This window comes from Xenopus laevis, chromosome 3S (assembly GCF_017654675.1).
Source record: "Xenopus laevis strain J_2021 chromosome 3S, Xenopus_laevis_v10.1, whole genome shotgun sequence".
In the NCBI taxonomy this organism is placed as follows: Eukaryota; Metazoa; Chordata; class Amphibia; order Anura; family Pipidae; genus Xenopus; species Xenopus laevis.
In genome coordinates, this window is record NC_054376.1 from 97,866,372 (window position 1) to 97,892,070 (window position 25,699).

Sequence of the window (25,699 nt, forward strand, 5' to 3'; positions counted from 1 at the left end):
GAATTCAGTGCACCCCTAGTCATAAGCAATAAAATGGCCTAGCAATTTAAGAAGCATTTATCAAAATGGCAAAGCAGAAAACTGCCTAATTCTAGTAACTTTCTCTCAGAAAGTATGGAACATGACCACCCTCATAATAACAGCAGGCTTTTTTTTTTTTTTTTAGCATGATGGGTATCTTGTATGCAAAAACTTGTTTTAATATGGGCCTGATAATCTGCTAGTTAGTTTGCAGATCTTAAGATCCAAGGGAAAGTGCACCTTATGAAAATGTGGCAGAACAGCTGAGCAGGGTTTAATGTATACATTAACACTATTTTGTTTCCCTTTAAAGGGCATGTAAAGTCTAAAATAGAATAATGCTAGAAATGCTGTATTTTGTATACTAAATATAAACATGAACTTACTGCACCACAAGCCTAATCAAACAAATAATTTATGCTTTTGAAGTTGGCCACAGGGGGTCACCATCTTGTAACTTTGTTAAACAACTTTGCAAGACTGTGCACATGCTCAGTGTGGTCTGGGCTGCTTAGGGATCGTCATATACAACGCTGCTTGAGTTCTGCATGGCTGGTAAGTAAGGTGGGGGCTCCCCCTGTTTTTCATAAGTATGATTGTTTCCCTGCTCAGCAGTTAGGGACCGTCTGACAATTCATATGCACAGCAGTAAATGAAGGGAGGATTTCACTGCATACAGTCAGGTTTCTTATAAAAACAGTACACATTTTTTAATTAAAGTATATTGTAGGTTTCTTTTTCTTTAAAGAAAGTTAAAATGGGATTTTATTTTTTTTCCTTTACATGCCCTTTAAGGACTCTGATGAACAACAGCTTGTGAGCTTTGGTGGCCATACCAAATGACACTACAGGATATATACAACAATATCTGTAAGATATCTGAACATAACGACTTAGAGAAGTGTGTCAGATGCCCAGCAGAAGAATCTGTTGCTTCCATACCCATAACTGGTGCAAACTAACATCTGTTGCCTCACTTCAGATGGATAAGGAGAGTCTCTTAATCCACGTCAAACACTGGATACAGAAATAGTTTACAGCAACAGCCACAACAGCAAATAAAATCTAACTCTGGATCAACTCGGATTGAAGGATCATTAATGCCAAAAAAAGTAGAGCCACCTCTTAAATGAGATAATCTAATTTCAGTACAGAAACCATTTTCTAACTGGGCAGCAATTCCTTGATGGTATTTTGTATACTTTGTTCATATGTTGGTTTTAGGTCAACAATAATAATCCAGTTTCTCAACAGGGTTTATACAGTTTAGAACTGGTGTCATCTCTCTGTTACCACCTTTTGTATGTGTGTTTAGGTGTTTACAAGCAGATAATTACAATCCTCCAATTATAGTTTAATAACAATGAATAACTTTTTTTTCTGTAATCAGGATTCTTTTTGTTGATTTCCTTACTCTCCAGATTGTAACAAAACATTTCTAGTTAAAAATAAATAACAAGGTATTTGTAAATAAAACCATTGGTGGCGTGCATGTGTTCATAAAATTACATAAATTGTAATACAGACAAACCAAGAAAGAAAGAGTTCTGTAGTGGTGGTGATATCTCTGTACAGGAAACACTAGAATATTTCTCAGTGCAAATAACTGCTCTGAGCCTCTTGTTGATCTTGCTCCCATTTTCTTTCCCACCACTGGAGCAGAGCTCGGGAAGGACTAGCTGCATCAGATGTTTATATAGACTCCAGGACTGTGATAGCTAGAATTTCAGCCATAAATGACAACAGGACGAAAAAGTTCAGTGCAAAATATAAAAATGTTTCTAATATAGTTAGTTAGCCAAAAATGTAATGTATAAAGGCTGGAGTGACTGGATGTGTAACATAATAGCCTGAACACTACTTCCTGCTTTTCAGCTCTCTAACTCTGAGTTAGTCAGTGACTTGAAGGGGGTCACATGGGACATAACTGTTCAGTGAGTTTGTAATTGATCCTCAGCATTCAGCTCAGATTCAAAAGTAACAGTTTTGACCCATGTGCCCCCCCCTCAAGTCACTGACTGGTTACTGCCTGGTAGTAGTGTTCTGGCTATTATGTTAGACATCCAATCACTCCAGCCTTTATACTTTACATTTTTGGCTAACTAACTATAGCAAACATTTGTTATTTTGCAAAACCTATATATTAACCCAGTTTTTATTTTTAAACTGAACAATTCCTTTAAAGTGATACTGACACTAAAAAACGACTTAAAAATATGAATGTATATTAAAAGTTACCTATAGGTCATGTTGATCATTTTTGCTGAGAGGTTTGTTTATCTAAGTGATTGTTAGTTAAAGTTTCTAACCCTGACTTTTTTGCTAACCTGACTGTCCCATCTCAGCCTGTCAGTTAGAGATTCTAATGCTAACGGACTCAGACAGGTAATGTAAAAGAATTGTGCAAATACTTTATGGCACAGTTACAAGTTACTTTCAAAGGCAATATTGTGATAGATGTAAGAAAGAGCTTAATTTCTGGTGCCAGTATCTCTTTATGTAAGGACATGATCACAGCCATTCAATTTACCTAACATAATACAGTAGTTGCCTGTGAGTTGTAAGCAGTTGGAAAATATAAAGTCGTTTTTTACCCCTCAGGATTGCTCTCATTTACTCATTATGTACAGTTGTGCAGTGGTTAAAGTTGCTGCCTTGCAGCGTTGGGTCCTCTGTTTCCAGCCAGGGCACTCACTACAGCTAGTTTGCATGCTCTTTCCTTGATTATGTGGGTTACCTCCTACATTCCAAGAGATACAGTAAGGCTTAACTGTGGGGCAGGGGACCCTTGTGTACCCTTCTTGCCATGCAAATGCCACTTAAAATATGACCAAGGATCACTGTGTGTGTGCCACTGTCATAAAGTCAACAAAACCTAAACAGGATCACTTTGAACTGATAATTTAATTACAGGTTTGTCTTCAATTGAATGGTACAGACAAATAAATACAACTTACTGCTATTTGCCTTAAGATGGCCATAGATGCAAAGATCTGATCTTACGAATCGAGGATTCGTACGATTTTCGGACCGTGTGTGGAGGGTCCCGTCATTTTTCGTCTGGCGGAGAATCGGTCGTTTGGTCGATCGGACAGGTTAAAAGATTTCTGTCGGCTGCGGGTAATATCTCTGCATGTATTGCCGATCGTACGATTTTCAGTGGGAGACTGTCACCAGCTTTGGTCGGATATAACTTTCGTACGATTGCTGTCAGGCAGAACAATGGCTGATTCTTTTCTACTTTATTTGATCTGAATGGTTAGTGGCAGGTCAGGAGATGGGGAAGTCCGATCGTTCGAGGATTCGTACGATTGGATCTTTGCGTCTATGGTCAGCTTTAGACTGCACTGATGCTCACTGTATAGCTCATGATAAACACAACAGGCTTAAAAAAAATGAAATTTGGTTTCATTTATACACTGCAACAGTACAAAATGTGTATGTCCTTAGCACAGAAGGAAAAAAATGCATAAAACTGTGTATGGGGGCAGGGAGGGGTGATAGTGATAAATTATTTTTTTTAAAAAAAGGGCATAAAGGACTGTCTAGGAGTGACTCAAGACAAAAGAAAGCAATGATCATGATTAGAGTTACCTGTATAGCACTAACCATCCATGCATTTATTTTTAGATTGGGAAATGTATAAATGTTATGATCTGAGGAAGTAAAACCATCATTAAAAAAAAAAATACATACATTCAACAAACATAATAAAGCACATTGAAAGCTAGTGTTGCATTGGGAAGTATTAAAATACACAACAAAGTCTGTTGTATAAATAGGAGAAAAAATTAAAACAAAACACAATAGGTTTTGCAGACATACAAGTGCTATACAGTGCAATATACAAAGCACAATGAATGGCTCAAACATTTCTCAAAAACTTACTGTTTACACAAACTAAGTTGAATCAGCATGCCATAATGTTCATGAAGGGTTCTCTGGTCGTTCAATACAGGCCACTGTGCTCAACAACGTTCCAGTTGAACAGCTGAGAATGTAATGCGATAAAGCATCAACCCGACAGTTTAAATAAAGAAAGACACAAGAGAAGGCAGGAAAAAAACATCCTTAGTTTAGTGTGCAGACCATAGTGCATCCTTCTATGAGAATCACTTTATCGGAGCCGTTTCCCTGCCAAGAGGGATCCTGAATGTGTTCGCGTACTGCTGCTCCGAACACACAGGAAGTTCATGTTGTAGTGGAGTCCTCTTAGGATAGAAAGTGTGGTGCAGGTCATAATTCAAAAGGGAACTTAAAGATTCCATATAAATATCAGCAAAGCGGGACAAGCGCCTCAAGAAATAGGTTGGATTATGGTCAGTCCTGAATATGCTTCCAAACTGTCGGTTGAACATGGTTTTTGTCAAATCTCTGTGGAAAACAAAGGAAAAAAACCCTTTGTCACACGGTTACAGTTTCAGCAATGACAGAAAGACACACTAGCTAGAAAGGAATCATTTGGTATCGGTCTTTTAAAAAAAAAAGAGAAGTCAGAAGGAAAATTTTTATCATCTCCACTGACAAAACTACAAATCCAAGCACTAAGCAACTAGAGGTAAGGGATTTATTATCCAGAAACCCATTATCCAGAAAGCTCCGAGTTACTGAAAGGCCATCTTCCACAGGCTCTATTTTAATAAAAATACTCCAATTTTTAAATCATTTCCATTTTCTCTGTAATAACAAAACGGTCCCAACTAAAATATCATTATTGGAGGCAAAACAACCCTATTGGGTTTAACTAATTTTTGAAAGTTTTATTTTCAAAATTATGTTAATTTCAATTATGGAAAGGGCCCTTATCTGGATAACCTAAATTTTTTTTAATTTACCTAAAATAAAGCTTAAATATCATTAGGAAATTGCACTCCCTTTTAAAGAAGTATTTCACAGCTGAACAAGTGCCCCATAAATACTGCATTATTAGAATATGCAATCTGTTTCTGTACACAAGACTTTGTGCAACCCAACCTCGTCTCTTGTCTTTCTTTGATCCAGTCTTGTAGGACCATCTGTGATTCCGCATCCCTGTACACCTAGTGGGGAACACACGTGTGGTTAGAGCTGCAAGAGCAGCAACGACATAGGAAATAGCAACGGTTGTTTCTTCTTTGACTCTGAAGCAGGTCATACATTTATAAAAGGAAATGCTAGTATAATTAAATGCATGAGAAAAGATTTGTCGGCTGCTGATAATTTCTCTGCATGTATTGCCGATCATACGATTTACAGTGGGAGACTGTCACTAGCTTTGGTCGGACATAACTTTCGTACGATTGCTGTCAGGGGCAGAACATTGGCTGATCTGTTCTTTTACTACTTTATTTGATCTGAATGGTTAGTGGCAGGTCGGGAGATGGGGAAGTCTGATCATTCGAGGATTCAAACGATTGGATCTTTGCATCTATGGCCACCTTTACTTTATGTTATTGTATAAAGATGAACCTTAGGAATTTCTATATCAGAGGTCTTAAGCATCCACTTTTGTGTTACACTTTTGTATAAAGTGAATTATGTACAAACCTCTATGTATCACAATCTAATCTGTCTAATCAAGACATATGATCAGGTTCTTCTTTTGTTGGGAAGATAGTCTGTAGTAATGAGGGTAAGATGACATATTATTCTTCCCTCATGTTTAAGTGAAAAACTGAAGCAATACCACATATCCTCTATATTTTCACAGACATCCAGGGTGAAGTATGGAACACTTTTTAAAATGAGATGTTCTTAAAGGAGAAGGAAAGGCTTGCAGCACTTGGGGGTGCCAAAAGTTATGCACCCCCAAGTGATTGTATTGACTTACCTGAAACCCCAGGCCAGTGCTCCTTGCAGAAAACTGCACTGCGTTTATACCAGTGAGCACCATGGAGTGATTCACTTCCGGCTTCTTCTTTCTTCATATTTCCCGGGGCAAACGCATGCGCAATTGAACGAAATAGCCGACTTTTTAGTTAAAGTTCGGTTTTTCATTCTACTGCTCATGCGCAGCCGCGCAAAGAAGGAGGAAGAAGAATGTTCCGTGGTGCTCACTGGTATAACCCCAAAGTGCACCAAGCCTTTCCTTCTCCTTTAACACCTTGGGGCTCATTTAGCAATACTGGGCAAATTTGCCCGTGGGCAGTAACCAATATCAACCAATCAGTGCTTTGCTTTTTTCAGGCAGCTGCAGGTAGAACATTTAATGCAACAATTTAATTAGTTGTCATGGGTAGCTGCCTATGGCAAATTTTCCCAGTCTTGATAAATGACCCCCCTTGATTTCTGCCTCCTTTTACCTGTACTGCTTGTTGCCTGTATGTATGTGGCATGGCAAAGATCAATATCCAACAGTTACACTTAAATAGTTAAATGAGGTTACACTGAATAGTAGTAAATGAAAGAAGCGGCTTTAGCTGTGAGCAATTACATTTTATGTCCTTAATAATAAATATTTACGCTTAAAAGGGGGTTGTTTACCTTTGCGTTAATTTTTAATTATGATGTAGAGCGTGATATTCTGAGACAATTTGCAATTGGTTTTCATTTTTATCATTTGTTGTTTTTGAGTTATTTTGCTTTTTATTCAGCAGCTCTCCAGTTTGCAAATTCAGCAATCTGGTTGCTAGGGTCCAAATTACCCTAGCAACTATGCATGTATTTGAATAAGAGCCTAGAATATGAATAGGAGGGGGGCTAAATAGAAACACAAGTAATAAAAAGTAAACAGTAACAATAGGGGGCAGATTCACTAAGCTCGAGTGAAGGATTCGAATGAAAAATACTTCGAATTTCGAAGTATTTTTTTGGTACTTCGACCATCGAATTGGTTAAATTCGTTCGAATTCGAACGAAATCGAACGAATCGAACGAAAAATCGTTCGACTATTCGACCATTCGATAGTCGAAGTACTTGCCCTTTAAAAAAAACTTCGACCCCCTACTTCGGCAGGTAAAACCTACCGAAGTCAATGTTAGCCTATGGGGAAGGTCCCCATAGGCTTGCTAACCTTTTTTTGATCGAAGGATTTTCGTTCGATCGTTGGATTCAAATCCTTCGAATCGTTCGATTCGAAGGATTTAATCGTTCGATCGAACGAAAAATCCTTCGATCGATCGATCGAAGGATTAGCGCTAAATCCTTCGACTTCGATATTCGAAGTCGAAGGATTTCAATTCGAGGGTCGAATTTCGAAGTATTTTTTACTTCGAAATTCGACCCTTAGTGAATCTGCCCCTAAATGTGTAGCCTTAAAGAGCATTTATCTTTTAAATTGGGTCAGTGACCCCCATTTGAAAGCTGGAAAAAGCCAGAAAAAAGGCAAATAATTAAAAAAAAATAGGCCATTATATAACATGCTAAAAGTTAACTTAAAGGTGAATCAACCCTTTAAGGCATTATAAGGCAAATGAGTGAGCATTGTGTAGTCATTGTGTTCTAGGCTTTGCTTTACTGCTGGTGTATTTCTCTAGTTTGGAATGAAATACACTAAGGATTGAGACATTACACTCTTTCCCTTTTTCACAGCTTTATGTGGAGGCTCCCACTGCTGCTCTGTACAGTAATTAACCATTATATCTAATAAGCTCTAATAAGCTCAAGCAGTAACACACCGACTCCAACAATGTTCAGTAACATTAAAATGCTCTCGTATGACACAAGTACAGTGCTACTAGGAGTTCCCCAGCCTTTCCTTACACATCAGCAATGAAACATCTTTGGAAAACACACACATACTATACTAGTAACATAAACATTTTCCCCCACTCCAAGCACAAGTAAAAGGCAACAAGTACCTGCATCCGTTCAAGCAGGCCAGTTAGACCTTGAAGCCAAGCCATGGTTTTAATGTAATGAGAAGTGTTCATGATTTCAATCTCTGATTTTAACTCTGGGATAATGGCACCTGTCCTCCATCCATGCTTTAGGGTCAGATCCTGTTTAAAATTAACAATTTTTTTTTTTACTTTGAACTATAAAAATATCCACCCATGACTTGCATAATAGTGTTACCATTAAATCAATTTTCTATTAAATGTTAAAGGGTAAGTATTAATAATGTAAAATGCACATAGCATAACTAGTATATGTTAAAAGAGATGTTTTCTTTATATGATGATTTTCCCCTACCACTTTAAACATATTTTTTCCAGAGTCTCCCCTGAATTCTCTTATCTTTCTAATGGCAGCTTGGAAAGATCATAGTTGCTTACATTTCTCGCTTATAAGCAGTGCTTGGGGCTCAATTCCTCCAAACAGTATGGGGGTTATTTATCAAAGTCCGAATTTATCTCAATATTTCCTGAAAAAAACTCAGACCAAATCTGCATGGGTTTTTTCAGCTAATTTATTAATACACTTTCCCGAAAAAAATTTTGCAGAAAAAAAATCTGTGAAAAAATACAAAAACGTTGGATTATTGCACGAAACCCTGTGCAGATCAAAAAAATCTTTGGAACTTCTCCAGTTGACTTATATGCAACCTAGGCAGGTTTGAGATGCCGGATTTTCGGATTTGGACTTTTTCCATCCTCGAGGTAAAATAAATTCCGAAAAATTTGTAATTTTTCTTTTTACTCTAGAAATTTAGATTTTATAGTAAACAAACACAGGTTTTTGGCATTCAGAGTTTAGTAAATAACACCCCTATGTAATTGCTGGTATGAACATCAAACTGAAAATTGGCCCCAATGATCTCGGCAAGCTGTCGATAGCTAGGTAAGAACTGGGGGCAGAAGTAGAAAAGTGGAATAAGGAATCTCAGACATAAGCAAATATTTTTTTAAATATGATCTTAATATCTTTTCATACTTATTGTATCCCAGTCATCCCATCAGTGAAATCACTGCAGTAAGTTCTACTAATCATTTTTACATATACCGGAAACATGCATTTGAAAAACAAAATAAAAATATGAATTATTTAATAGATACAGATATCCAGGAAAGCTCTAAAATACAGTAAGGGCTGGCCGCAGGGCGACACTACAAGAAATCTGGCCCTGGCCACAGGCAGGTTTGGGTTGAACTTACCCCATGCATCCACCCTGCCTCCAACCTTACTATGCCCAGATTCCCCTCCAGGCAGCAAGTCGGATTTTTGTTGACCCGCGCACCACTACAGCCACTATTTCTAGAACATGTGGCCCACAAAGCTTATCTGTCACAACCCAAAAATGTTATGTAAAATGTTATCCAATTACATGACAGAAGAAGAAGAGATAACACAGGTCAATTTCAATGGGGACATGGCCAGCAGAACAGGAGTGAAAATGGCACTTTATGCCACAAACATTCTTTAATGTACGGGGCCTGCATAGAACAATATCAAATCAAAATTAGCATAATTTTCCATTGTCAGCTAATAAGAGTTAACTATTAAGAAAATAAAGATTAAAATATGTATCTTAACATTACAGTGCTGTGCATTATGCTGGTTTTATATAATAATAATAATAATAATAATAATAAGAGTCTCTTACCGCTAAATCACTGTATATATGATCTCCAAAGTACAAAACCTTTGACCCTCTCCATCCAGTGAGCTTAAGAAATTCAAACAAATTACCCTGGAAAGGAAACAAAAATAACATAAACCATAGTAAAAAATACATGCAAAAAAAAAAATGTCATCAGTAAATAAATCTATTTCTAATAACACAACCAATAACAGAGACAAGGCATATGTATGCTATAAATACAATCCAAATAAAAAGACCACCAGCACACCCTGACCTCACAAAGTATACTAGTCCAGTGCTCAGTAAAAAAAAGGGTTCGGCACCCAAAATTGCACTTGGATAAAGAAGAAATTTACCGGCACTCAGGACTTAATGCAAGCGGGCCAAGCCCTGCGTGTTTATTTGCAGAGTAACGTTTTGGGGGCACACCCCTTCGTCTGACGTTACTCTGCAAATAAATACAATCCACACATCTTTTAATTATTAGCAATGGTTATCTCAGATATGATTTTAAACAGGATTATGGAGGGATGCAAGCATTTGACAATACACTACTAATAATGTGTATCAAAATCTGGTACAACAAAGGACCGTCATACCTGCTTGTAGGTTTGACCTTTTTCAAGATGGTGAATTTTATCCCACAACAGAATTCCTCTTTCTGCAACCTTACGGAAGGGCCTAAATTGTGGAGAAGAAAGATGCCATTTAATGATAGACAAAAGTATTATCATCACTACAAACAAAGGAAAAAACATATTTACACAAGAGCAATATATTTGTTAATAAAATCGTATTATTGTTTTTATGTAACATAGTAAATCAATTTTTCAAGGCTACTTTTGAAGTGTTAGCTGCTTAGAAAGTCTATATACAGATTAGAAAAGTCTATCTAAGTAACTGTATCTGCAATCAGTAATGCCAAGATGGAAGTACAAGGAGCCAAGTATTTTATCTACTAAAATGAACACTGGGTTATGTATTCTGTGTCACCATAAGCAATTTAAAAAATAATTTTAAAAGAAACTCTGCTCAAGAAAATACAAACATTAGAGTCACAGGTCAACTGACAGCAAAACTGCAAGTTCTCTTTGAATTTGAGAATTTGTTTGCCAAGTTTCGCCACAAAAATGATGCCCAGTTACCAATGGGTGAAATCAATTTTAAGAATTTTTGATCTAAACGGGTCACATTTGGCCATCACTACTCATGATATTTATGGTTAAATACTGAATACTCAGGAAAACTCACCTTCTCTTGTCATTGAAGAAATTAGGTTTGTCAGCTTGAACAATAACCACATCAAAGAGATCCCGCCAGTCTTTACCTACAATGAAATTCATTCCTTTGTTCCTGAAAGATCATAAAATATACAGTAGCATTAATACTTTTATTACTGATTCTATCCCCCCCCCCCCCCCGTGCCATGAAATGAAAGATGATAGAAAACTGGTGTGACAGTGGAAGACCGTTTCCGAATTTTATAGTTTGCGCCAATGCGCAGTCAATGTAGTAAAACTTCTTACTGAAAAAGTCGTTATGTTTGCTCCAAAAGATTACAACACCTTCAAGCACTTAAGAGTGCGCAATTAAAATTTGCAATGCGCAATTAAAATTCGCAATGTAATAACAGTTTAGGGACCATATTACATTGCAAGATGTGGATTTTTATTCTTATTGGTGCGAAATGTTTTGCACTTTGCGACTTTTATTACATTCCCCGATAGTCTCCTATTATACCACATAGGTTTTGCTTACAAAACTGTAAGAAACATCTAAAGACAGGGCTGAGCTTTTAGCACTAATGCATATTTTTCTAGTTCCAATTCTAGAAATTTCTATTATCAATTGTTGCAAATTTCTGTAAGTTTCCATTACTTACAGTGTTTGGTCTTTACAATTACATTGTAGCTCCCTCATATAAGGGGAGGGGACATAAAAGGCACCAATAAAAGATCAAACAACATCCAACAAAGTCAGAAGCTACAAAGTTTCTGCAGCTCTATAGGACTCCTTTGCTACAGGCAAAATTACTGACTGGCTGATTGTAAATGAAATCATATTAGAGACATGGCAATGAATCATCGCAAAATATGTTAGAAGTGTTTGAGTCACTTTCTCGCTTGTGACGAATATAATTATTACTATTATCTAAATGTTCTTCTCTGCCTAGTAATCAATAGGACATCAAAAACAAAACGTTTCAACAAGAAATGTATATTTAATTTTGCAACTTCACTATACCTAATATGACTGGGAGATGGTGTTCCTTTTACAAATGGTTACAGAATAATCAGAGGATATTAAAATATACATCCCTATTATAAAGACATATCACTACTTATCAATATAAAATTACTTACACAAAACTGCTGGGGCTATTTGTGATTAGAAACATTTTCTTCCCATGATTTGACAATTTTGACAAAACGGCTTGGGTTCTTTCTCCATAGCAAATATACCTTTCTAAAATGCAAAAGACAAGAAACATCATTTCAGACAAACTAGAGTTGTATTTGTGTGAGCTAGTCTATATGGGTCATTTATGATTGCAAATTGTAGGTGCACAAATCAACCATATAATGGAAAAATAATTGCCATGCGCTTCACGCACACATCAGCTTTTTTATGCTCGTGTGTCAGCAATTTAAACCCCGCACAAGGGTTAGGATTCAGTTTGGTATTCGGCCAAATCTGTAACCAAGGATTCCGCCTAACCCAGAAAAGAAGGGTTTAGTGCTTCTCTAATCAAATGTTCATATTATCTTTAATCACACATTAAAAAACACGTTTGTTAATTATAGATTAACAATAAACAGCAAGAGAACTTAGTAACAAAAATTCTAAAATAATCAATCGAAAACTGCTCCTAACTCACCGATATCAGCTTCAACAGCTCTGTACAATATTCCTTTTACATGAACATCTCTTATGGCTTCCTGGTAAAAAAAATAAAATGACCAGTTTGTCCATCTACTGTTATACTATAATATACTAGAACCTGTTGTAGAGAACCTAATTCACATTGCATTGTGAAAATACATGTACATGCACAGAAAAACAGTGATGTAATCATGTAAACAACAGTGTAAAAGACCATCAAAGCTATAACTATATAACTATTTTATATATATATGTAAATATATAGACATTCACAAAGTACCTGCACTCCTTCCTTGTTGGTCGAAAGTGGGTGCTTGGTCAATCAGAGTATACAATGTTAAAAGTGGACCAGCACACCAAATCTTCAATCAAAAAAGGTTTATTTCAACATCACTCATGTGTCCAACGTTTCCGCCCACATTAGGGCCTTTATCAAGGATAAGTGCAAGTGATCATGTGGGTGTTTAAATACAAAAAAAGTGGGTGTCAAGATGACATCATTAACAAACAATTAATGCAAATGAGTGTCCTAATACATTCACATATGATTATGCGAAATTCCTCACAAAAAAGGAAATCACAGGCATTATTATAAAAAGAAAAATGGCGAAATTGGTACAATGCTGACACCTAGAGACCAGATTTGGAATTGAAACACATTGTTCACTTGAATGTATTAGGACACTCATTTGCATTAATTGATTGTTAATGATGTCATCTTGACAAAAAATTTTAAAAAATTTTTTAAATATGTAAATGCAGCAGCTATGCATTACCATTGTAAATGATACTATGATGTTTCTATATTTGCCTTAAAATAAGTAACATGTAGATACATTTGTATAATTTTGCAGATCATTCAGAAGCACTTGAATGGATACTAAATGTTTTTTAAATGGACACATTTGTCACAAATGAACACTGCCACCATCAGCACGAAGGTGACACCTAGTGGTGAAATGTATGTATTACGCTTTTTTTGTTAACAAACACTATACGAATGTACTGTTTGCTTCTTGTGGGATTTTTTTCTTGCCTATGACGTCATGCTTGGCGCCAATTTCAAAAGGGATTTAAACACTTGTTGATGCACCTGCTATTTGTCCTTGAGAAAGGTCCCAGTGTGGACCGAAACGTTGGATATGCATGTGTGAATAAAATTCAGTACTTTTTTTCACATAAAACTTGGAGTGCGGGTCCCTTTACTACTGTGTATATGTATATATATATATATATATATATATATATATATATATATATATCTTGAAAGAGCAGAGAAAATAGTCAAAAGTAAAAAAACAAGGAGAACTAGGGAACCGAGGACCACTTTTGTTAGCGAATATGGACCAATGAGTAACAAGATTAATGTGATTTTACGTAAACACTGGTACATACTACGTAGAGCATATCCCACAATAAGAGAGTTTGCCTTACCTCCTTTGACCTCGTATAAAAGGGGCAAAACAATTGGTTCAGTGTTATCTAGAACCAAGACATCTAAGGAAGACACTGGCACTAATAAATTTTTGGGCACTAGAAATACGGGTATGTATCAGTGTTTAAATTGTGTACAATGCAAACATGTAATCCGAGGAAAGAACTTTGTACATCCTGATACTGGTGAGACAATTCAAATTAGGAGCTACCATACTTGTTTGTCACAGTATGTGGTCTACGTGATCGTATGCCAGTGTAATAAATTGTATGTTGGGGAAACCGTGCAGAAAGTAAAGTCACGGATTTCCCAACATAAATCAACAATCAAATCAGGTAATCTAGCATTGCCACTATCTAGGCATTTTCTGGAGCATGGACACACAAGTGACCAGCTACGATTCATGGTGCTGGAAACTGTACCTCCACTGAAAAGAGGGGAGGATCGAGAGCTAAGATTGAAACAGCAGGAGGTGTGGTGGATCAATAAATTAAACACACTTCACCCTCACGGTCTTAATAAAGATTATGATTTGTATTTATTCTTATAGTTAATTTGTTATATTTTTTGTAAATTATGTGTATGTGTGAAAATCGCTGCAATTATATTAAATATGTATTAATTATATTTGATTCCATTCAGGTTATGGGGTGGAAGCCCTGCACTATGTGTGAAAAATACATTATATGTCACTTCCTTCTCTGGACTTTATATTCCATTATGAATACGGACTATATCTTTATACCATTGATACACATGGCTTGAGAAAGGGCCAAGATGGCTCGAAACGTCGCCGAATGATATGTGCACATATATGGTGATGTGAAGTTTTTATCTTTCAATACAGAATTTAAGCATTAATAGTGAGTGCTGTCCATCCTTTCGTCTGTACATATTATGGGAAGCTAACCGGAGTATCCCGAAGGACGAGCACCACATCCATATTCACTTAAGCGTGAGTGCTGTTACTAACCGTGTGTGTGTGTGTGTGTGTGTTGCCCTGTTAAAACCCTGCATCTGTAATAAGGCTTGAGCCCACTAGCACCTTTTCAGAGAAGCAAGCTACACTTAAAAGCAAAGATGGGCAGAGTATTGGTATTACAGGTATGGGACCTGTTGTCCAGAATGCTCGGGACCTGAGGTTTTCTGGATAACGGATCTTTCTGTAATTTGGTTCTTCATACCTTAAGTCTACTAGAAAATCATGTAAACATTAAATAAACCCAATAGGCTGGTTTTGATTCCAATAAGGATTAATTATATCTTAGTTTGGATTATGTACAAGTGAGAGCTGAGAGCTATTTTACAGTGAGAGCTGTGAAGATGTGGAATTCTCTCCCTGAATCAGTGGTACAGGCTGATACATTAGATAGCTTTAAAAAGGGGTTGGATAGCTTTATAGCAAGTGAGGGAATACAGGGTTATGGGAAATAGCTCATAGTCCAAGTTGATCCAGGGACTAGTCCGATTGCCATTTTGGAGTCAGGAAGGAATTTTTCCCCCTTTTAGGCAAATTGGAGAGGCTTCAGATGGGTTTTTTTTGCCTTCCTCTGGATCAACTAGCAGGTAGTTAATAAAAAAAAAAAGGTTGAACTCGATGACATGTGTCTTTTTCAACTTTACTTACTATGTTACTATGTTACTGTTTTATTAATACAGATAAAAAGGAAATGCTTTTTAAAAAATTTGATTATCCCATAACCATTTTTTTTATATAGCATTAACATTCTGCAGCACCTAATAGACATTATACATGACAGTTCTTGCCCCATTAATGCTTACAATCAGATTCCTGACAGTTTAAGTGCCTCAAGCTAACACTATTTCTTGGCCTATTGGGGATAACGGGTGACATTCCCCTTAGACTTGACAGACACTATGACAAGAATAAGGTGCTGTTCTCTTAATAAATTTACGTCAAAAAAGGTGGCATCCTCTACATCAACCATCCATGCCGTGCATCAGCACATATGTATATGTTTAGTGTCAGTATAAATGCGGTGTTTCTATAGCAGTCCCTGAAGGCTATGTAGTCCAAGACATTTGCATCTGTTTTATTTATGTTCTAAAGACACCAGCATCCCAAACAGATGAATTTATTTGCTTGTGCAAGAGGGTAACGTTTTTGCTAACCTTTTAGGTTCTTTTCTCCCCTGGGTATAACTTTAGTCAGCTAGCTTGGGTCGTCCTTTTCCTGTATAAAAGTATTGTGCTGGCAGTTCAGTGACTGGCCAGTAGATGGCACTGTTCTATTTTATAAAAGGGGAAGGTCCCACGTGTCTCTTTGGGCTGCACACTTGCTGGAGAAAGTACAGTGGGGATCATTGTGCACCAAAGGCAGGCAATGCTACCTCTGGGGTAAACACTCATCCTGAAGGTTGTGGGTATGCACTAAATGATTATTTGTTGGAAACAACTACTGATCATTTGTGTGACTATAAAAAGCACTCACCTAAGAGAGACTGTGAAGAGATATACTGTATATGCCTGCATGTTATTTCGAGTAACTGTGTTCTACAGATAAACCTTTCAACCATATCCCTGTGTGTGATTGTGGATCAGTGCGCATCTGGAAGATGGGGGTCCAAGGAAACAAATCCTGCAACCTGAGCTGTGAGTTGTCCCCATTGTTTACACAGGAGTAAAAACACCACATCTATCTCCCACCCAATTGTATACATTTTCATTTATTGTTGTTGATTTGCCATGTTAGAGCTTGCATGTTCTGTTATGAACACTATACCATATTACTTTTGAAGCTGCATTAGAAATATATGCTGTAAGTGATTGCAATTTGATTCTGCTTTATAAAACTGTGACAATGATAAAGCTGTGAAGTTATTTAAGGTAGGAAAAAGAAAAATAAATTAGATGGGTCACTACACATAACCAGAGTAAATATCTCAAGTTACATAACTAAGGCTGAGGGCACACTGGGTGTACAGTTTACCTACATTACACAGGCGGAGAGAAGCAGATCCGCTAATATCTGTGTAAAGATGGCCATACACGGGCCGATAAAAGCTGCCGACAGATAGAGTCGGCAGCTTATTGGTCCGTGTATGGGGCCCCCAGACGGGCTTCCCCGATCGAGATCTGGCCGAAAGTCGGGCAGATCTCGATCGGATGGGACTAAAAATACAGTCGGATCGCGGCCGCATCTGTTCGTTGATGCAGTCCGGCGAGCCGACCGCCCGTAAAGCCACCGTTAGGATCCAATCGTTGGGCCCTAGGGCCCACGGTCGGATCAGCCCGATATTGCCCACCTCAAGGTGGGCATATCGGGGAGAGATACGCTCCTTTGGCGACATCACCAAACGAGCGGATCTCTCCGTGTATGGCCACCTTAACTGTGTGTAGCTTCACTGAAAGGCCACTACATAAAACAAATAATCAAATTAAACTTTTATTTCACACAAACACTATTATTTATTTTGAATCCTTTATTGCTATGGATAATAAGATGTATCAGCCTCCAGCTTGGGGTTTCTGAGTTTGATTCTGCAATGAGCACTCCATGAGTGCTCCATGTAGTTGCACTTAGGGCAATGCTGTGCCTGTCAGTGGAGCTTCACACAGAAGTGGAGAGGAACAGATCGGATTCTCTCCGCCTGTATTTGTTCTTTGTTGAGATACCCTCTGTACACCCTGTGTGCCCTCAACATATTAAACATCTTGTCTTTCATTTTTTGTACCAAAAGCAATACCTACACCTATGGAAAAAACTAATAGAGCCCCAATTGGTGCCTTCTTAAATCCTACTTTTGTGCAGTTAACATAAGGTAGTTTAACAAGGTCATCTTCCAAGGTCATATGTGACTGGTAACGAGCAGGAAAACGTACACTAGCATACCTTCACATCTTTGTACAGGTGCACTGGCTCATAATCAATGTTGTTTTTCAGAAAGTATTCATTAACACAACACAGAAGAGTCATCTCTGGCAATGAGAATATATCCATGAACTGCTTCATGGTGTTTCCTTCTGAGCTCTGAAGAAAGAAAACCAAGTAGAATGCATAAACCTCATTTCAGAGTCAAGAGAGCCAACAGCAACCAGTTCAACCAGATATGAACAAGTTAAGCCCAAAGCTAAATATACCATTTTTTAACCTAGGGAAACACTTAAAAATGAATCCATACCAATTAATGTGGAGCTATATATTTAAAATTCTATACATACATTTTATTGGTCTGAATATGTGCCTGCAGTTAAACATAAACTCTCAGCACACCTATGATAGAGCCCAGAAGTTAAATTATAATTAAACAGCATAATGCTATACATTTAAAGGGTACCTATCAGAGCAAAATTGTTTCTCCCAATGGAGGTACAGTCTAATAGAGCCTGCACTCTGGTAGTGGGAAAACAAGCATTCACATAAAAGGATATGCTTTCTTACATACCTTTGCCAGTTATTGGATATTGGATAAGCAATTTGTGATCCTCAAGTAGGGATATGGCTAGCAAGCCTCTGAAGCAAATACATAACATTAAAACCCCTAGCATTACCCTACTTTGAGATTAAATATAGATTATACATTGAAATATAGGAGGCAATACCAAGTAGGTGCCATGTGGTGTATCCCAAGAGCTAAAGTGGGCAAATTTTGCCATCATGATCAGGGTGGATTCAAAAGCATTTAGTCTGAATATACTAATGATGTCTGATACCTTTCCATAAAAGTCGCTCATCTGTTCCAGAGGAACATGGGATCCTTCATACATTTCAATGACTTCTGAGTCTGGTACAACATTTAATCCTCTGTTGAGATAATGCAAACATTAAATTACTTCCACACACTATAATAAAAATAACAACCACTATGATAAAATGTTTCCTAGTAGTGCTGAACTTATGATTGTCATTCAGTAGTAAGATTGCCATATTATAAAGGTGGCCACAACATCCTAATTTTTAATACAATTTGATCAACTTTCAAGACAATATTATACTTGTTGGTATATGTGCTCGCCTACTCTCCTGGCCAAAATGCATCAGTGAAAATTAAAAACTGGGCACAAGTCGATCAGATCGAGTGTATAGGTTCCTCATACACCCATAAACCTTACAGAGACATGTTTATTTTCTTATAAGAGTCCTGCTTGATTAAGCTATTTTATAACCTATGTAACTAAAGCAGAGGCCACATCGGTACTTATTAGGCAAATACTACTCATTGGGTTAATAGACTATTAGCAATCTTGGGCCTCCTGTATGCAAAGTGCACAGCCAACTAAGTAGAATGGAGCCCTCCCAAAAAAAAAAACTGCTCAACTGTAAGCTCTTATTAAGCAGGGGAAAAGTAATTTAATGAAACTGAGAGAAATCATGTTTCTGCCTTCATTCCTACTATGCAATGTCTCACTCACAACACCATAGGTAAAAACAATACAACTATTACTTTGTTCTATTACTGAAACTGTTCTTAATCAAGGTCCATGGATTAAAACTCCCAACATCCTTCCAATGGACAAAGAGTGAAGGCCATACTGGTAGTTGTAGTTCTACAACAGCTGATGCCCTGAACTTACATAAGTATTTAAAACACAGAACTAATCATTCATTAACTATAAGGTTCTTTGAGCAGATTCAAGATAATTAAAAAATTATATAAAATTAATTTTTTGGAATTCAAATAACAATGGACTCACCGATACACTGTTCCTAATTGAATGTAATGAAATGAATCAATCTTCATTAACAAGGCCTTAAAGATAAACAAAAATATATGGCGAATTATTATAATGAGCTAAAGTGTTGGGTAAAATATACATTTAGCCTGAACACATTAAATAAACATAAATAAGCACCTGATTTTAAAGAATTCAAATTTTACATCTGTTTTATTTCTATCAATAAAAGTTCACTGTAATGGACCACTGCACATGCGCGGCAGTGCCGAGCCTGTGTGAGTTCACATGTGCGGAAGCGCCGGTGCCACGCAAATGCGCATGCATGGAATAGTGCACGATCGTCATTCAGCAGAAACTGCAGCCGCAGATGGGTCAGAACTAGGGGAAAGCTTCAAAAGAGGTGCGTGCTGGCAACCCTCTGCCTTAGTGCCTTAGGCACGTGCCTCTTCTGCGTACCCCTAGTAATAGTGCTGCTCCAGCAGACTTCTGCACATTAATCCATTTCTCAAAAGAGCAAACAGATTTATTTCTATTTAATTTTAATTTTAAAATCTGACATGGGGCTAGACATATTGTCAGTTTCCCAACTGCCCCAAGTCTTGTGACTCTGATAAACTTCAGTCACTTTACTGCTGTACTGCAAGTTGGAGTGAAATCATCCCCCTCCCTTACCCCCCCCCAGCAGCCTAACAACAGAACAATGAGAAGGTAACAAGATAGCAGCTCCCTAACACAAGAGAACAGCCAAGTCCCACTGCATCACATTCAGTTACATTGAGTAGGAGAAACAGCCTGCCAGAAAGCAAGTCCATCCTAAAGTGTTGGCTCTTTCTGAAAGCACATGACTAGGCAAAATGACCTGAGATGGCTGCCTACACACCAATATTACAGCTAAAAAAAATACACTTGCTGATTCATGAATTAAATTTTATATTATATAGTGAATTATTTGCAGTGTAAACAGTGTAATTTAGAAATTTATTAATTTAGAAGTCTAACCTCTTCTTACCGATTTAATATATCCCTTTTCACCTTCTTATAGCACTTTTCAGGGGGATACGTTTCATTTTCTCTGGTGTCAAAACACAACTTTCTAGCACATGGACACTTAAAATAGGTACTGTGATTTTTTTTTTCTCTTTCTGTTCTAAACAATTTATGTGTGGCGACAGCAATTTCAAAGTTATTCTCCATTATATTTAGTGTAAGGACACAAATGTCACTTGTTCATTAAAAACAGAAATATATGATTTACACTTACCTTATGAACATCATAATGAAGACCACGTATTGCAAAATTTGGGTCATATTCATACCTCTGTATTTCTTTAGGATACTAAAAGGATTTAAAAAAAAAATAGTTGCAGTTAATACACTTCCAATAAGATTTAAGAAATCTAAATCTTTCCCCACAGATAATTAACAGCTTAAAACCTTCTAAGCAAAGTATAGTTTCAGACCTGTGACCTATTTATTGCCCTGGAAAGAGGAATGTAGGAAGTTAACCATTTTCAGAATTGTAGTTAAATCAACAAATAACAGCTTTTTAATGAGTCAGTGGAATTCCAAATAAATATTGCAGTCACAACTATTTAAAAAAAGTTGTTATATATTCAAAACAAATTCAAACTGCAACTAAACTCATGTGTTACATTCAAGACACACTAGCTATTTCTGCATAAGCAAACCTTTAGTTTTAATTCTGTTTTTTGCCTCTTGCTTCATGGGTGGATCTCATGAATTTGAAGTGAATCAAAATTATATTACATTTTTTTACTTGTCTATGAACATTTAACTAAATGCTAAAACTATTGAAGAATATTAACTTACCCGATGCTCATTGATTAGAATATCTCTAGCTGTGTTGAAAATTAATGTATGAAGGTGTTTAGAGTAGAAAGCCAAGGTATAATCATAATCAAAGCCATAAACCTCTATGTCCTCCAGGCTCATTTCATTGTTGGCAAAAATGGCATCTGGATTCAGCAAATTGCTTGAAATGGAAGGGTCGAGTTCTTCTTTATCCAGGTAAAAAGTATAGAACAACAGACAATAAAAACAATATTTTAGCTGTACCTGTACACTGTAAATATGCCTTTTATTTAGTGGTGCCTTAAAAACATTACATTTTACAAGACTACCTGTCTGTTCGGAGGGGATATCTAGCCAAAAACTGATTTTGTGCCAGGAAATTTAATTTTATGAAACTATCCAATTAACAATAAGTCAACATTTTCAAAGATTATAAAGTTATTTATAAATGCTATTATAATTAAAAGAATTCCCTTCTCTCCTTTCCCTGGCTTCTCATTTCATTGTAGCATTGTATCAGCATTCAGCTCTCCAGTCAAGACTTTGATTGTCATATTTCCTTACAACCCTGAAGGAGAGTAACAATATTTTACAAGGCATTGTGGGAAATAGGATCTTGGCTGTAGTAGCGTTTGATTTCCAAATTATTGTTTCTGTGGTCTCGAAAAATATAGCAACGGACAGGAACCATTTTTAATAGCAATTTTATTTACAAATAACTAACATAATTTGATATGTGTAATTAATGTAAATAATGGAGTATCCCCTTCAAGAAAATATACTGTTCACCAAAATGTAGAAAAGTTTACACTCACTGATTAAAAAAACTCATAAGTCAGAACGAGGAATGCAGAGAATATGCATGGTTAGATACTGCTTTCAACAGCAATAAGATTTACAAATAACTTTAAAACAATTAAAATGTTTATTTAATATATAGTGGAAAGCAACTTAAAGTTACAATTTTGTTGTTATTATGCAACAAACATTTTGGGTGGTTATTCCTTTTAAAGTTAAATGAATGGCCTGCTTGTTTGTGAGAGAGCTGGATGTATACTTTCATGTATAAAACATACATAAGGTCACTTCCAGGGTTAGCATCAGAAGCATGGGTCAACCTGAAATTGTAATTGGGAAGCAGACGCGTACACATGTCCCGCACAGGGAAAAGCTTAAAACAGTTTAATGTGCAGCTCACTTCAGCTTGACTTTAACTTGCCCTTTAAACCTGTAAATATAATTCCTGAAATGTAATACGGGCAATAAAACAAAGATGAGTAAAACCCTGATGCTAGAATTACCACAATGAGAAGGGAGTGAAACTATTAAATATACCATTATCCTCTTCTTGATGGAAATAAAGAGAAGTGTGAACAGATTGAGCGCTGATCAGAATTGTTTCCTGCCTCTAGAAATGTACAGCTATTAAAGGAAGCATTTCCTAAGACACAATCTGTTCAAATAAAGGATAAAGTAAAGGCTCTTGAATAGTTTTACTCATAAAAAGTATGCATTCCAGAGAAACAGATTACCCAAACAAGTGGTTTCCTTGTTACTACGGTTATTATTGTTACTCTCCATTATTGATATAAAGCCAGCAACTATGAAGTCACTGGATTGAGGCAAGGTGCTTGTGCGCAATCTTAACAGCCCAAGTATAGCTGTATTATATATGGGTAGTAAATACCCAATAATATGCGAAGAATACCCTGTATGTGATCTTTCCGTCCTTGTGGTTATGATCAGTTAGTTATACACACATCATCAAAACAATTAAATACCATGGTATGTGGCAACCTTTAGATGTGTTTGCCTCCTACACAGAATCTATTTACTACGTGTGAAACAACACAAATGCTCTATTTTCACTTGTTGTATAGCAGTTGTATGACACTTTGGCCATTCTGAACGGCTAAATAAATTTAGTACACACCAATATGACCAATATAATGACTAATTTCTCAATGCAGTGGGTCAGTGAAACACTAACACACATAACTGACTGGGTTTTAGACAATCATGATGTCATATGAATGGTTCTATGGATTCCTTAAAAACACTATCTTGCTCAAAGGTGGCCATCCATGCCGACTAGTAGGCCAACAATGACCACCACTTGGATCAATATGTTTAGCTAGAAGTGGATTACTCAGGGACAGCACATGAGTAAAATAGCACATGATGCTTTGTTACTTGAAGTTGATGTAGAGGGGATGGCAAGTACATATTAGCACCCCACACTACCCGTTGCAGCATATTGATTTTGAGTAATCTTATTTCAGGTGCTTTTCAAATTCAGTTTTGTACTGAAGTGGTTTTCAGGTCTGGACAAGTCTATAAAATGATTATGACTCACTCACTTGGGAAACATGAGGCTTATCCAAATCCCTTGTATTTTTGCCCACTTACAGCAAGAAGGTTCTTTGAGAAGAGCTTTTTAAATGGCCTCCGTAAATATTTCTCTAACTCTGCTGGAAATCTGGCAGCTTTAGCCAGTTAATATTAAGAACAGCTTAGAGCATGGGTCCTCAAGCTTTATAACCATGAGCCACATTTAAATATAAATAGAAAGTTGGGGAGCAACACAAGTATGAAAAAGTTCCTTGGGGGTAGCCAATAAGGGATGTAATTGGATACAGTCTTTTGGTTACAGCGTGGTCTTTATGCTTCCAAGACTTGCCTTCAAGTCAGAAATTAAAAAATGGAGCACATGCTTTGAGGCCACTAGGAGCAACATGTTGCTTGTGAGCCACTGGTTGGGGATCACAGGCCTAGACACTTGCAAGTTATATATATTAAAGGGGAAGTCCACACAAACATAACTTAAGCTTTTTGAAAAGTAGACATAATTTCAAGCAACTTTGCAATATGCATCAATTGAAAAATATGCAGACTTTTCATGATTTTTAATGGTTTGGAACAGTTCCCTAAGCCTAGCCCCCTGCTGATCTGTCTGACTACTTTGCTGAGCTGGCTGACTACTGTTACTTTGTATCAACAGCCAGATGTCCTCAGCCTGCATCCTCCAAACCCCACAATTCCCTGGGCACGTGATTTCAATAAGGAACATCACAGTGCAATGCATTGTGGTTTATGTAGTTCCTGTATGATGTCTGTAAGCTGTGGAGAAGCTGTTACAATTTGTAACATCTGGGTTTAGTCCCTCCTTCCCTGCCAGGATTTCAAATGATGCAGAAAGAGAAGAACTGTTAAACATGGCATTTATTCATACTTTTTGAAGAAAAAGGTAACTGTGATTGGCATATTATGGGTTTCTCTGTTGAGGGCCTCTTTATCTAATTTTGGTTTGGAAGCCAGAGTTCCCCTTTAACTAACTTTTTATCTTCCCATGAATCTGTGGTTCCCATGTTTATGCCACTTTGTCACTTACAGCCTGCAAATCTGTTTTCTGACCGTTCTATCACCTAAAATAACCCAACCAACCATAGTAACAATGGCATTTACCCCTAGGGGAAAATAAATACATTTTTGAGCAGCACATTTCTAAAATATACTTTCTTTCTTTGTGTAAAATATACTTTTCTTTGTCCGTTTTGTTTTTGTTTTTTTTACACAAGAAAGGTAGTGGAATTGCCTTAAACGTCCTCCACCCAAAAATAGTTGAATGAGATAAACAATAATTCTAATAAACATTAACTGGAAGATGTAAATGCCTTCAAAGTGACTGTTCTCTGCAGGTTCTGACTCCTGAAACAATGTAGCAGAAAGCAGCTGAGGGAGAATGGAATCCAGTTACATTATTTCTAGAGAACAGGGATGAGCAAATATTGGCTTCCTGTTATAATTACATTTAAAACTAACTTTTAATTATGTGGCAATAGGCAGAGAGGCTTGTGCTAAAGCAACAACAACAAGGGAGCCTGAGAGTGAGTAGGACAGGTTATAGGGACGCTGTTGAGATGCGCCAGATGCACCAATAAGTGCGACAGTGTCACAAGTCAAATGGCACAGGCAGCAACCACTGTTATATTGTGCCTGCGGGTGTCCAAATACTTTCTAATTAGAAAAGAGTGCTTATGAACTGAACCCGAGCTGAAGCAGAGAGTATTGCCTTTATAATATGCTGCAATTCTTGTTTCTCCAGGGTTCAAGCTGGTGACAGGTCTCAATGGCTGAATAAACCCCCCTCCCCCAGCTCACAGCTCGTATTCACTATCTCCCTCTCACCATTGATGCTCCGCTTCACCTCCTTGTAGTTAGAATTCAAGTAACCCCGCATGTCGCCCGACTCCGGTCCATTTGAAAAGGCAGCCACAGAGCGTACACATTGCCACCAGACGCCTTTGCAGGAAGCGGACTCTGCGATTTGAGTCAGCTTCTTCCTGGCAGTGAGAGTCGCCCTACACCACTGGCTTAACAAGGGTACGGCCGAAGTCATGGCGTAGTCTGCTAGCTAGTAACGAGCTTGGCACTTTATATAGGCTGCTGTGCAGTCCCTTCCTGGTGA

The 25,699-nt window shown here is 37.2% G+C and overlaps 1 protein-coding gene across 2 annotated transcripts; it reads right to left on the bottom strand.

Moving 5' to 3' along the window:
* Positions 1–2,906: 2,906 nt before the first annotated feature.
* On the bottom strand, positions 2,907–25,699 carry nt5dc3.S (5'-nucleotidase domain containing 3). Of its 2 annotated transcripts, none has more exons than XM_018254261.2 (14): positions 25,420–25,699; positions 21,250–21,437; positions 20,681–20,755; positions 19,438–19,493; positions 18,457–18,547; positions 17,636–17,773; positions 12,343–12,403; positions 11,828–11,930; positions 10,716–10,817; positions 10,064–10,145; positions 9,486–9,572; positions 7,801–7,941; positions 4,996–5,060; positions 2,907–4,395 (listed from the first exon to the last, which is right to left on the bottom strand). In XM_018254261.2, exons 1-14 carry the CDS (start codon positions 25,628–25,630, stop codon positions 4,134–4,136), a joined length of 1,662 nt encoding a protein of 553 aa, XP_018109750.1. In that variant the 5' UTR covers positions 25,631–25,699; the 3' UTR covers positions 2,907–4,133.